Genomic DNA, 11,673 nt, shown 5'->3' on the forward strand with positions numbered 1-11,673 from the left:
CATAAGCTTATACATAATATTTGACCATCTGTTGTGAATCCTTTCTCCCCATTTGAATAATTCTTATTGATATATTTATCATTGTATTTTGTCATGATTACATATTTGATAGAGCATATCTTAAGAACTTACCCTCCGACCATTATTCTTAGCCACAACAACATCAAGGACAACATGTCGGATTGTACCCCCCGATCAACGCTAATTCCGTAAAGGTTGGGCGGCGCTGACCAAGTACAGTACTGTCCCGCAAAGGTCAGGACGATGTCGAATGAGTGTCGTGCCGACCAACAAAGATCGGGTCGGGATGGCGCCAGTCGAGTACAGCGTCGTCCCATAAAGGTTGGGATGGTGCCCACCGAGTATAGCGTCATCTTGCAAAGATCGGGTCGGCGCCGACCGAGTACAGCATCGACAGTAATAAATATGACAGGTACAACTGGTCCCCTAGGGGAAGGATAAAAATCCCTTGTGGGATCGACCATATGGCGGATTGCCATTCATTTCTAACAAGATCTTCAGAGGAGTCGAAGTCGGGAGTTCCTTCCCGACCTCGACCTATATGCAGGGACCGAAGACCATGAAGCAAACGATCAACCCTAGGGAGTCCCCGACTTTAAAGCCAGAGCCCAAGCCTAACCTCGCCAGACTATAATCATCGTCGATCGAACGTCGACGTGGATGATCCTACGCACATGCGAACCAAGCCGTGCCAACCCACTATGCCACGTGTAAAGGATCACTATCAATATTATAAGAATTTTAATAATAGATTTGATCGATCAGTAAGTATGCGTCACAAATACATGAAATAATAAAGAAAAATATCTTAATGAGTAATGGTAACAGTGACACGCAACAGGCTTTGCTTTAATCATTGACTGAGAGGGCAGTTAATGCTCGTCCACCATAATTAATGCCTGTTTCATAAACATCATTTATGAATGTTTATGTGTACGTTGGATTGCAATTTAATTCAAAGATTACTTAAATGTTCCAACAGTCCAGAATTAAAGTTTAGGAATCTAATTATATTTTGTCGCTACCCTTTTTTGCCTGAAATATTGTATAATATGAGGTTTTATGGTCCTATTTCAGAATCAACAGAATACATACATAACTAATTAATTTGTATTGGGTTTTCAATTAGTTATGATATTTTTATTTGACTAATTTAGCAGTCACGATTGACTGAAAAGGATGAGATTTTTTTGGGGTCAATTCTACGAGGAGTATTTTAACCTATCCTTTTTTTCTGTAAATTTTCCTAATATTTTGATCCATTAAACGTATCTCGGAAACGGGGTTGGTTGTCGGTAGACCGTACGGCTCCCATTACCTCACGAGGCCTACTCGCGGAGGCTGACCTGCGGCAGTCAATCAACAATGTCTCTCTCTTTCTCTCTCTCTCTCTCTCTCTCTCTCTCTCTCTCTCTCCTGCAGCAGTCAATCAACAATGTCTCCTATCTCTCTCTCTTTCTCTCTCTCGTTCAAATATTCTATCCGCACGAGCTTGACTATTCAAAGGCCGAAGCTGGAAAGGTCATGGCAGCCCTGTCTTTCCAAAACTATTCCACATAATACTGTGTCACTTCTGGTTTCCACGAAGGACGCGGTACAGTGGGCGCGTGGATGGAAGTCCGGCGACGACTGGTCTCTCTCATCCATCTCCCCCTTCTCTCCACTTGCATCTCTCTCTCTCTCTATATATCTATATATATATATGAGGGATGGTTGGCCATCACAAGCACAAGTTGATTGAAGGATCTGTTTCTTCTGCTGCAGAGCAGTTGGCTTCCTCCTGCGATCTGCTAGTTACAGTGATTCCTCGACAGGGTTGATTCCTCTGTAGGCGAGACTTGGTTGCAGCAAGTCCCATGGGCTTGTCCTTCTCCTTGCTCTCATGGAACTGGGTTGGGGTCATGAGAAGCAAAGTCTTCGGTTTGACAGAAGCAAAAGCTGCCGTAGCGAGATCCATTAGCTTCGGTGAAAAGGATGCCAATAGGCTCCTGAGATCACTCAGTTTCAGAAGAAGTGATTCGTCGAACAAGATGGTGGCCGGTGCTGGGGCGGCGGCGGCGGCCCATGACGCGGTCATGGAGAGATCATTGAGCTTCAAGAACTGGGAACCTGAACCCACGAAGCTCGATGCAGCCGCCTCGGTCGGCGACCAAGCGATAGGTGATGACGACGTCACGCTGCAGCCATCTTGTCTCAAGATCCCGGCGAACTTCCCGGCGCCCCATGTGAAGCTCCCGCATCAGCTTCTCGAGTTCTCTTCGCCCAGGCCTTTGAGCGAGCTCGACGCTGCCGCGACCACGGTGCAGAAGGTCTACAAGAGCTACCGGACCAGAAGAAACCTGGCAGATTGTGCGGTGGTGGTGGAGGAACTCTGGTTCGTCGTCTCTGACTCTTACTCCATGATTCCCACCCTTTTCTTTGACCTCATTCGGATCTCATCTGTTGTTCTTCCTCCGCCTGTAGGTGGAAGGCACTGGATTTTGCTTCTCTCAAGCGCAGTTCGGTCTCCTTCTTCGACGTCGAGAAGCCGGAGACAGCAATTTCCAAATGGGCGAGGGCCAAGAAGAGATTAGCCAGGGTAATTTGGATTTCAATCTGATGCTACGAATCCAGCAATTGTTCTTGGTACATCCAATCAATCTCATGAGTGCATGCTTCCATCTCTCTCAGGTTGGCAAAGGCCTCTCCAAGGATGAAAAGGCTCAGAAGTTAGCACTGCAGCATTGGCTGGAAGCTGTAAGCATCATCTCTAATCTTTACCATCACAAGAGAAGCAGTAGAGAAACTTACCATGTTGATCCGTGCAGATCGATCCGCGACATCGCTACGGGCACAATTTGCATTTGTATTACGACGTCTGGTTCGGAAGTGAGAGCAGTCAGCCATTCTTCTACTGGTATGTGGTACATCTGTTGTCGAACCTGCTCTGCTCATCTTTTCTGTCTTTCTCATCCTCCTCCTCTGGTTGAATGTGAAGGTTGGATGTTGGAGATGGAAGAGAAGTGAATCTTGAGAAGTGCCCAAGAAACAAGCTTCAAGGGCAGTGCATCACTTATCTTGGTCCGGTAAGCTCCATGCTCGATCACACCAATGCTACCAGAGATGTGTGCATACATACTGTATCTGATCATGCATCGTCATCATCATCACCTGCTTGCAGAAAGAGAGGGAAGCATATGAAGTCACGGTGGAGAACGGGAAGCTCGTGTACAGACAGAATGCAAAGCCCGTGAACACCACCGAAGGATCCAAGTGGATCTTCGTTCTCAGCACATCAAGGGCACTGTACGTCGGGCAGGTGCACATCATATCCATCGATCAAACTCTTCACTTCTCCGCAGGAAACTCGATGAACTCATCTTTGTTTCTTCTCTGTTGTTGTTTGGCCTCCATGAGCAGAAGAACAAAGGCACTTTCCAGCACTCGAGCTTTCTCGCTGGGGCAGCTACGACAGCAGCTGGAAGGATGGTTGCCAAAGAAGGAATTCTCAAGGTACGATTACCTTATCACAGTTGTCCTGTTCATCTAAAAGTCAAGGTCATGACAGAGCTTGGTGATTACCTCAGGCTATATGGCCATACAGCGGCCATTACCTCCCGACCGAAGACAATTTTAGGGAGTTCATCAGCTTCCTTAAGGACCACAATGTCGACCTCACCGATGTCAAGGTAAATCTCCGTTTCTTCCCTTCGATCGTAGACGCAGATGAGATCGCACGCATCCAACACAAAGCCTTTTGCTTCTCAGAAATGTTCTGTGGACGACGACGAGTTCCCCGTGCTCGATAAGGAGAGAAGTAAGCCAGCAGTTGCAGCTGAGGAGGAGATGGTGGGTGAGAAAGCCGCAGAAGCCGAAGACGAAAGGAAGACGGTGGCGCTGGAGCTGGGCCGGCGCCTGTCGTGCAGATGGACGACGGGCACGGGGGCGCGCATCGGGTGCGTCCGCGACTACCCGGTGGATCTCCAGTCCATGGCGCTGGAGCAGGTCAACCTCTCGCCCAGGGTGGCTCCTTCGCCCGTCGGCGTCAAGCTCCCGATCCCGTCGCCGCGGCCGAGCCCCAAGGTGAGGCTGTCTCCCAGGCTACAGTACATGGGCATTCCGACCCCCACAGTCCGTCTTACCCTTCCCAAACTCAAGAGGTGATTGCTTGATTGGTGGCACGCCTCGGTGCCGAAGCTAACACTAGATCTCCACGGAATAAGAACTCTGGGATTGCATGCAGGGGAAGAAACCTGCATCCAGAAAACCAGTGAATTCTCTTGTTATTTTGTTGGTGAAGCTGAAGCAGTTGTTTGCTGCTCTGATTCTTTTGCATAGGGTGGAATTTGTTCATTTGAGATGAAGCACATGACTTCAATATATCCTAATGTAATTTTTTGTTGGATAAATGTAATCGAGAGAATTCTTTCATTTTAGATGAAACTGAAGAGTCTTCTTTTTGATCTTTTAGTTGTGAATGATTGGTGGGTGGGGATGTGTTTGGAATTTGGAAAGATTAAATTTGTGAGTTAACAAGAAAGATAATTTAGATTTGATCCAAACTCAAATATATTTTTAGAAAAATCATTCATACTGATGAAAACATTGCAAAGATTTGGATTTTCTGATCCAAAATTCAGTTTTATCTAAGAAATTAAGATAACTCACTTTTGAGTATTTTGATTACAAGTCATGAGATTAATAGAGAACTGATGGAGGGACAAAAATAAAATAATTAGGATGTGGAGAATAATCTGAGATCATTATGATCACTATTTTGATCTCTAAAACCAGACAGTTTTAGTATATCGATGTTCTATGTTGCAACAACTCAATCATCAGTTATAGGAAGACAAAAAAACAAAGAAAAGAGATAGAATGACAACATTGAACATAGAAATGCCTAGAAATAGGTTTGATCTCAGACAAGCATAGCCACAGGAAGTAGAGGAAGTCAAGATACCTGTTGGTTCTACATAAACATCTTTCTCTCTTCACTGGATTTGCTAAGATTCCATCAAAAAACACTCTACTGCCATGTCATGCAACTGAATGTGGCATCAAATGTAATAGTAGCTGGGGCTGATCATGTAGGAGATTTTGTACCAACATTGCCTGAGATTGACATGTAGTTAGCTGAGGTGTGAACCAGTTCTATCCTTCCAGAGAAGAAACATATCGCTTCAGACACTAATCAACAGACAAGGTGGAACCAAAATGTATGATGTCAACACAATGCAGAAGAACAGAGCATGACACAAATTAGCCCCTCAAACTAGCAAGGCATGCAGTTAACACACATTTGAGACAAGCTCGAAAATCTGAAAATTTAAATAATCTTCATTAAACAAGAAATGCTTTCTAGTTTTCATAACCGTTCTGTTTACATAATCTTTTCGTTTCCATTTTTTATCACGTTAGACTGAAACCCGTCGGTGCAAAAAGCTGTTATTCCAAGCGCCCTACATTTGGCTTTTGGGTTTGCAACTTCATGTAGATCTCACAAAAAGCTTGATGAGTTGTATACACAAATCCAGCCAGCACATTTCTTTCAGCACTAGTGATGGCAGTTCAGTCTAACAAGACTGCCAACATCACATCTAGTTTGTTGATTCAATGCAGCTGCAACCCTGAAAAAAAGTTGTCATGGTTATTCAATTATCGATGACTGATAGCAACTACAAGTGCAGTAGAAGAAGGCAATAAGAATAGGACGCAAAGCTGATGACGTATTAAAGGAACAAGGTTAATGGTACTAAAGTAGTACCTGGTCTTCGAGTAAGATTTTCGAGCTCCACAGTGATATGGTAAACTTACAAAAGTAGAAGAGCACCAGCGTATCATAAAGACGTTTACTCTAAACACCAGAGAAATATACTGAACCTGAAGTAACATTCGCTCAGATTACTTTTGTACATCTTACTAGGTGTACCAATTCATGAAAAGAGGAATTTTTTTCCATGTAAAAAGTCAGCTGGCATCCACATCAGGTTCAGAACATGATGTAGGGCAGTTAAAAGCCAAAAGATTACATGGATTTTATGATTGCTGAATTATAACACTATGGTTTAGAAAAGGTTCCCTTATTGATTCTTAATCACAATAAAAACGAGTAATGATCAGAGAAAGCATCATGAGGGAATCAGAATGTTCTGCAGTTGCTAAAGCAAGATGCACATTTCAGAACTTCAAATAACAAGAACAGCAAATCATATACAAGATAAGATGGCTTGCTATTGACATTTTATAAATGATTTGGAGAATTTTAGAAGTAAATTCATCGAGGACAGTGGATGGGAGAAAATAAACTTCTTTATTAAGAACGATGGTTAAAAGGCAGAGTTGAAACCCTTGAACAAAACTGCCAAAGATAATTGAAAATGAGTCATCCTGGCTCTGGGTACATTTTCCATGTAAGCATAGAACAATAATAAATAGACAAAAAAGCTCGTAGAGTTTCTCAACCAAAGAACCCAAAATAAGCAAGAAAAATGAATGAGTTATCAAATTGATGCTGTGCATATCAGCGGCACAAACATTAACTAGATAAAAATGTTAATGCAATGTGGACAATTTAAATACAAATCATTGACTGCTACATTGGAGCAACAAAAGACAGCAAGTGGATAAGAGAAAAACCTCTATATAAAAGAAAAACATGGCTAAATGGCAGATGATGCCGCCTGCAACTTTGGATGCTCATCTGAAACAGTAAAGTAGTCCTGCAATGCTAGCATCTTGATAGAGCTATGTTTCAAGCTCTTAATAGCTTCCACAGTAGCTAATGCCCCGGCAACTGTTGTTATAATTGGGATCTTGTACGCCAGCGCCATCCTCCTCAGCTGCCTTCCATCAATTGCATCTAGAGCATCACCAGAACTTGTTATCACCATAGCTTGTATTTCACGATTTGCTAGCATATCCCCTGCATGAGGTCTCCCCTCATGCATCTTAAGAACAACCTCCACCGGTATACCCTCCAAATCAAGCACACGAGCCGTCCCAGAAGTTGCAACAATTTTGAAACCAAGTTCTAGGAATCCACGAGCGATTGAAGCAAGGTGTGGCTTTGTCAAGTCATTTAGGCTGAGAAAGACTGTACCACTAGCTGGAAGCTGCTGTCCGGCAGCAATCTGTGCCTTGGCAAAAGCCACATGGAAGTCAAAGTCAATTCCCATAACTTCTCCAGTGCTACGCATCTCTGGGCCAAGAAGAACATCACATCCTTGGAATTTCTCGAATGGAAGTACGGCCTCCTTGACTGACACATGCCTAGGCACCACCTCTTTTGTAAATCCAAGTTCATGCAAGTTTTTCCCAGACATGACAAGAGATGCATATTTTGCCAAGGGGTGTCCAATAGCTTTAGAGACAAAAGGGACAGTGCGAGAAGCACGTGGATTGGCTTCAAGAAGGTATACATCACCAGAAGCAGTAATTGCATATTGGCAATTCATAAGCCCGCATACATCAAGTTTTTTGGCCAGCTTGATTGTCCACTGGCGAATTGTATCCAGGCACTTATTTGACACAGTTTTTGTAGGAAGCAAACAGGCTGAGTCACCCGAATGAACACCTGCCTGCTCAATGTGCTCCATGATACCACCAATTACCACGTTCCCATTTGAGTCAGCCAATGCATCCACATCAATTTCGATGGCATCTGTGAGATATTTATCTATCAACACAGGGCGCTCAGGATCAACTTCTACTGCATTCTCAAGGTATTTGCTAAGTTTATCATCATTGTAAACAATTTCCATCGCACGTCCACCCAAGACATAAGAAGGTCTGACTACAACAGGGTAACCAATTTTACTCGCAATCGATATGGCATCTGATTCACTCTTTGCTATGCCCCCTTTAGGTTGCTCAATCTTGAGATTATCGAGAATTGCATTAAATCGTTCTCTATCTTCTGCAGCATCAATGGAATCAGGTGATGTTCCCCAAATTTGCACATGCCCTGTCCCAGTGGAAGCTACCAACTTTTGTTCTTCAAGATACTGCTGTATGGGGAGAGCAAGCTTTAAAGGAGTTTGCCCACCAAACTGTACAATAATACCATTTGGCCGCTCTAAGTCAATCACATTCAGAACATCCTCAACGGTCAAAGGTTCAAAGTATAGTCGATCGCTGGTATCGTAATCTGTGGATACAGTCTCTGGATTTGAGTTCATCATGATTGTCTCATATCCATTCTAGAAACAAGAAAATACCAAAAGAAAATTAATTTAGTTACTGTAGCGATAAGTAAGAAAATACAGTCAGCATACCAATAATAGACATTCAAAATCAAATTTTCCTGAAATTTACAGAGCCTTACAGATGAATAATGAAAAGAAGATAGAAGAAGGGTAGAGGACCTGAGATGTAACAAGAATATGACAAAATGCATGGGACACGGCTTTGGAATATGATAAATTACTTTAAGTGGAACCAGAGACAAACTTACAAAATCTCAGCAAAACAAAATGACAACAACAATAAATAGCATGATCCCCAAGTAATAAAGAGGTACAGAAAACAGGATAAAAATATTGTGATGAGAGCAAAACGGACCTCTTTAAGGGCAAAAGAAGCATGACAGCAGCAGTAATCAAACTCAATACCCTGGCCAATACGGTTAGGTCCACCCCCCAATATCAACACCTTTTTCTTTGGAGTGGGAGCTGATTCACATTCAAAATCATAAGAGGAGTACATGTAGGGAGTGTTTGCCTCGAACTCTGCAGCACAGGTGTCAACCCTTTTATATGCTGGAGTCACACCTAGTGACAAGCGCCTTGATCGGACGTCACTCTCCGAGGAAGAAGTTGCATAAGCAATCTGCCTATCACTAAAGCCCCTCCTTTTAACTTCATAGAAGTCATGCTTTGTCAGCTGGTCCAGTGTCTGTGACAGGAGGAACTGTTCCACATCCACTAGCTCCTTGAGTTGAGTAAGGAACCACTTGTCAATGAAGCTCAGCTCATGAATTTCCTCTACCTTCATTCCTTTCTTAATTGCTGCATATATGGCATGCATACGATCTGGATTTGGAACTCGCATGCTGTACTTTAACTGATCCCAGTCCCAGTTGAGTTCCTTAATGGGTGCACAACCCCAGCCAGAGTACCCAGACTCCAATGATCGAACTGCCTTCTGGAAGGATTCTTGGAAAGTCCTCCCAAGTGCCATTGCCTCACCAACAGATTTCATCTGGGTTGTTAAGATTGGTTCTGAACCAGGGAATTTCTCAAAAGCAAAACGTGGAATCTGCATCAGATATACAAAGAGAGCAGAGAGGTGAAGCAATACCATGGGCATGCATCATGACTTGCAGAAAGAATAGATTGCTACTAACAAATAAGAGCAATTGGAGAAGAAAGGTAGTAGAAATGTTAAAATTTCACGTGTTTGAAGCTCAGACATTACTTTTCGTTCAAGCTCTTGAATTGAGAAATATAAAATACAATTGTGACTGGCATAAAGCTTTTGGCATAATCTTCTAAGGGATTACTGCTTATGTCCCCCTTAGAACTTTGAAAACTTTGTTTTGAGGAAATGAGCACAAAGAAACACAGGCAACACATTGCAGGAAGGAATATGATCCAGTAATCAAGCTTTTATATCACAGAGTGGAAAAAATTAAGACCAGCAGAATTGGTCTAAAGAAATCAGCACATCTATGATATGTAATGTAGAAGAATAACGAGGCCATACCTTTGTTACCACATAATCGATGGAGGGCTCAAAACTAGCCGGTGTCTTCTTTGTAATATCATTTGGAATCTGATCAAGCGTGTAACCTACTGACAGCTTAGCAGCCATCTTAGCAATGGGAAAGCCCGTTGCCTTTGAAGCAAGGGCAGATGACCGTGACACCCTTGGATTCATCTCAATAACCATCACCTCTCCATCCACTGGATTTACTGCAAATTGCACGTTGGATCCCCCACACTCCACCCCAATTTCCCTGATGATGGCCACAGAGTAGTCCCTGAGTCTCTGGTACTCCTTATCCGTAAGCGTTTGCGCTGGCGCCACCGTGATTGAATCCCCCGTGTGAACACCCATGGGATCTATGTTCTCAATCGAGCAGATGATCACCACATTGTCGGCCAGGTCACGCATTACCTCCAGCTCGTACTCCTTCCACCCAAGGAGTGATTTTTCCACGAGGACCTGGGTCGTAAGACTGGCAGCGAGCCCGGCACGGCAGATAGCCTCAAACTCATCGCGGTTGTAGGCGATACCACCGCCTGTGCCACCAAGGGTGAAGGCGGGGCGAATGATGAGGGGGAATCCACCGATGTCATCGGCAATAGCAAGGCACTCTTCCAAGGTGTTGCCGATGCCGGAGGGTGGAGTGCGGAGGCCGATGCGGTCCATGGCACGCTTGAAGAGGTCGCGGTCCTCCGCGGTTTTGATAGCTTTAAGCTTCGCGCCGATGAGCTCGATGCCATGGCGGGCAAGGGCGCCTGAATCCGCGAGGGCGACTGCGAGGTTAAGGGCGGTCTGGCCGCCCATGGTGGGGAGAAGGGCGTCGGGGCGCTCGGCGTCGATGATCTGCTCGACGAGCTCCGGGGTCATGGGGCCCACGTAGGTGCGGTGGGCGAGGTCGGGGTCGGTCATGATAGTGGCCGGATTGGAATTGACGAGCACCACCTCATATCCCTCGTCCACCAGAGCCTTGCACGCTTGCGTGCCGGAGTAGTCGAACTCGCACGCCTGCCCGATCACGATGGGCCCGGCCCCCAGGATCATGATCTTCTTGATGTCAGTCCGCTTACCTCCCACCGGCCGCTGCCGCTCTGAGGTTTCAGCCTCCCCCGCCGCCTTCGCGGAGGCCCTTGGCTGGAGGCGGAGGGGGCGCGGGACCAGCTGCGGAAGGCGGAGCCGTGGCTTAGGGAGGGGGAACGAGGCGGAGAGTGGCTTGCGGAATGGAAGCAGAGGGGAGGGGCAGAAGGAGGAGCGGATCCGATAACGGTGGTGGAGGAGGAGGTGGTGGTGGTGGTGGTGGCAGACAGCCATGCTGGAAGAGGAGGCCAAAGGGAGAGAGAGAGAGAGAGAGCGAGAGAGAGAGGAGAGGGGGAGAGAAGAGAAAGGCAAGGTATTTGGGGAGGCAGCCGCGCGGCTTCTCGCTCGGGTTCACTGCGATCATCCACGCCTATATAACGGGAACTGTTCCCACCCCCAAACGATGTAAGAGTAGGGTTTTGGTTCCGTGGGGACCACACGGGCAGAGATGGCCCGCATGGCATCCGCACGAGGGCGCCCTATACCCGTACCGCGCGGCTGGTGCCCAAACCGTTACCCTGACCATGGACCCCAGTTATCCCGCTCGCCGGAGGTCCACGTCGGATTTGGGTAGCCTCGTGGGTGTCGAGTCGTATGAGGGAGGTTTGTTGTGTGGCCGTGGATGAAGGTTGCATTGTGATATTTTGTGCGGCCACAATTGAATCGGAAGAACATTTATTCATCATATTAATACTAATATGATCGAAATTGTCACATACACCATTTCTTTTTTCCATTGCTATGCAATTTACTTTTTCTTCATTTATATTCGACTTATAGATTTAAAACAAAAAATAAATTAATTAATATATATATTTTTAATCATATCAGATGATATCATCAGTTTTGGTGAACATATATGCCGTGGCTGTTGAGTCAGCACGGCTTGGT

General features: G+C 45.2%; 2 protein-coding genes across 3 annotated transcripts; one reads left to right on the forward strand and one right to left on the reverse strand.

Moving 5' to 3' along the window:
• Positions 1–1,748: 1,748 nt before the first annotated feature.
• On the forward strand, positions 1,749–4,458 carry LOC103978784 (IQ domain-containing protein IQM1). The gene is made up of 9 exons (XM_009394713.3): positions 1,749–2,395; positions 2,485–2,599; positions 2,692–2,757; positions 2,829–2,917; positions 2,999–3,086; positions 3,182–3,319; positions 3,421–3,513; positions 3,588–3,689; positions 3,769–4,458. Exons 1-9 carry the CDS (start codon positions 1,878–1,880, stop codon positions 4,162–4,164), a joined length of 1,605 nt encoding a protein of 534 aa, XP_009392988.2. The 5' UTR covers positions 1,749–1,877; the 3' UTR covers positions 4,165–4,458.
• Positions 4,459–5,322: 864 nt separating this feature from the next.
• Positions 5,323–11,136, reverse strand: LOC135580829 (carbamoyl phosphate synthase arginine-specific large chain, chloroplastic-like). 2 transcript variants are annotated; one of them, XR_010485461.1, is made up of 5 exons: positions 9,706–11,136; positions 8,563–9,258; positions 6,640–8,201; positions 5,768–5,883; positions 5,323–5,630 (listed from the first exon to the last, which is right to left on the reverse strand). XR_010485461.1 is itself a non-coding variant. In XM_065100928.1 (4 exons), the coding sequence occupies exons 1-3, from the start codon at positions 11,014–11,016 to the stop codon at positions 6,663–6,665; spliced, it is 3,546 nt and encodes a 1,181-aa protein (XP_064957000.1). In that variant the 5' UTR covers positions 11,017–11,136; the 3' UTR covers positions 5,323–5,630; positions 6,640–6,662. The 2 variants fall into 2 exon arrangements, 1 of the variants encoding a protein (XP_064957000.1); XM_065100928.1 differs by lacking the exon at positions 5,768–5,883.
• Between the last annotated feature and the right edge of the window lie 537 nt (positions 11,137–11,673).

Source organism: Musa acuminata, chromosome BXJ2-3 (assembly GCF_036884655.1).
Source record: "Musa acuminata AAA Group cultivar baxijiao chromosome BXJ2-3, Cavendish_Baxijiao_AAA, whole genome shotgun sequence".
NCBI lineage: Eukaryota > Viridiplantae > Streptophyta > Magnoliopsida > Zingiberales > Musaceae > Musa > Musa acuminata.

Coding starts and splice junctions, on each gene's coding strand:
- LOC135580829 (XM_065100928.1), bottom strand. CDS start 11,016: ATGGCTGTCTGCCACCACCACCACCACCACCTCCTCCTCCACCACCGT. Junction 9,259..9,705: donor TCGATTATGTGGTAACAAAG/GTATGGCCTCGT, acceptor TATCTGATGCAG/ATTCCACGTTTTGCTTTTGA. Junction 8,202..8,562: donor CTTCTTTTGCCCTTAAAGAG/GTCCGTTTTGCT, acceptor TCTTGTTTCTAG/AATGGATATGAGACAATCAT.
- LOC103978784 (XM_009394713.3), top strand. CDS start 1,878: ATGGGCTTGTCCTTCTCCTTGCTCTCATGGAACTGGGTTGGGGTCATG. Junction 3,514..3,587: donor CCAAAGAAGGAATTCTCAAG/GTACGATTACCT, acceptor TGATTACCTCAG/GCTATATGGCCATACAGCGG. Junction 3,690..3,768: donor TCGACCTCACCGATGTCAAG/GTAAATCTCCGT, acceptor TTTGCTTCTCAG/AAATGTTCTGTGGACGACGA.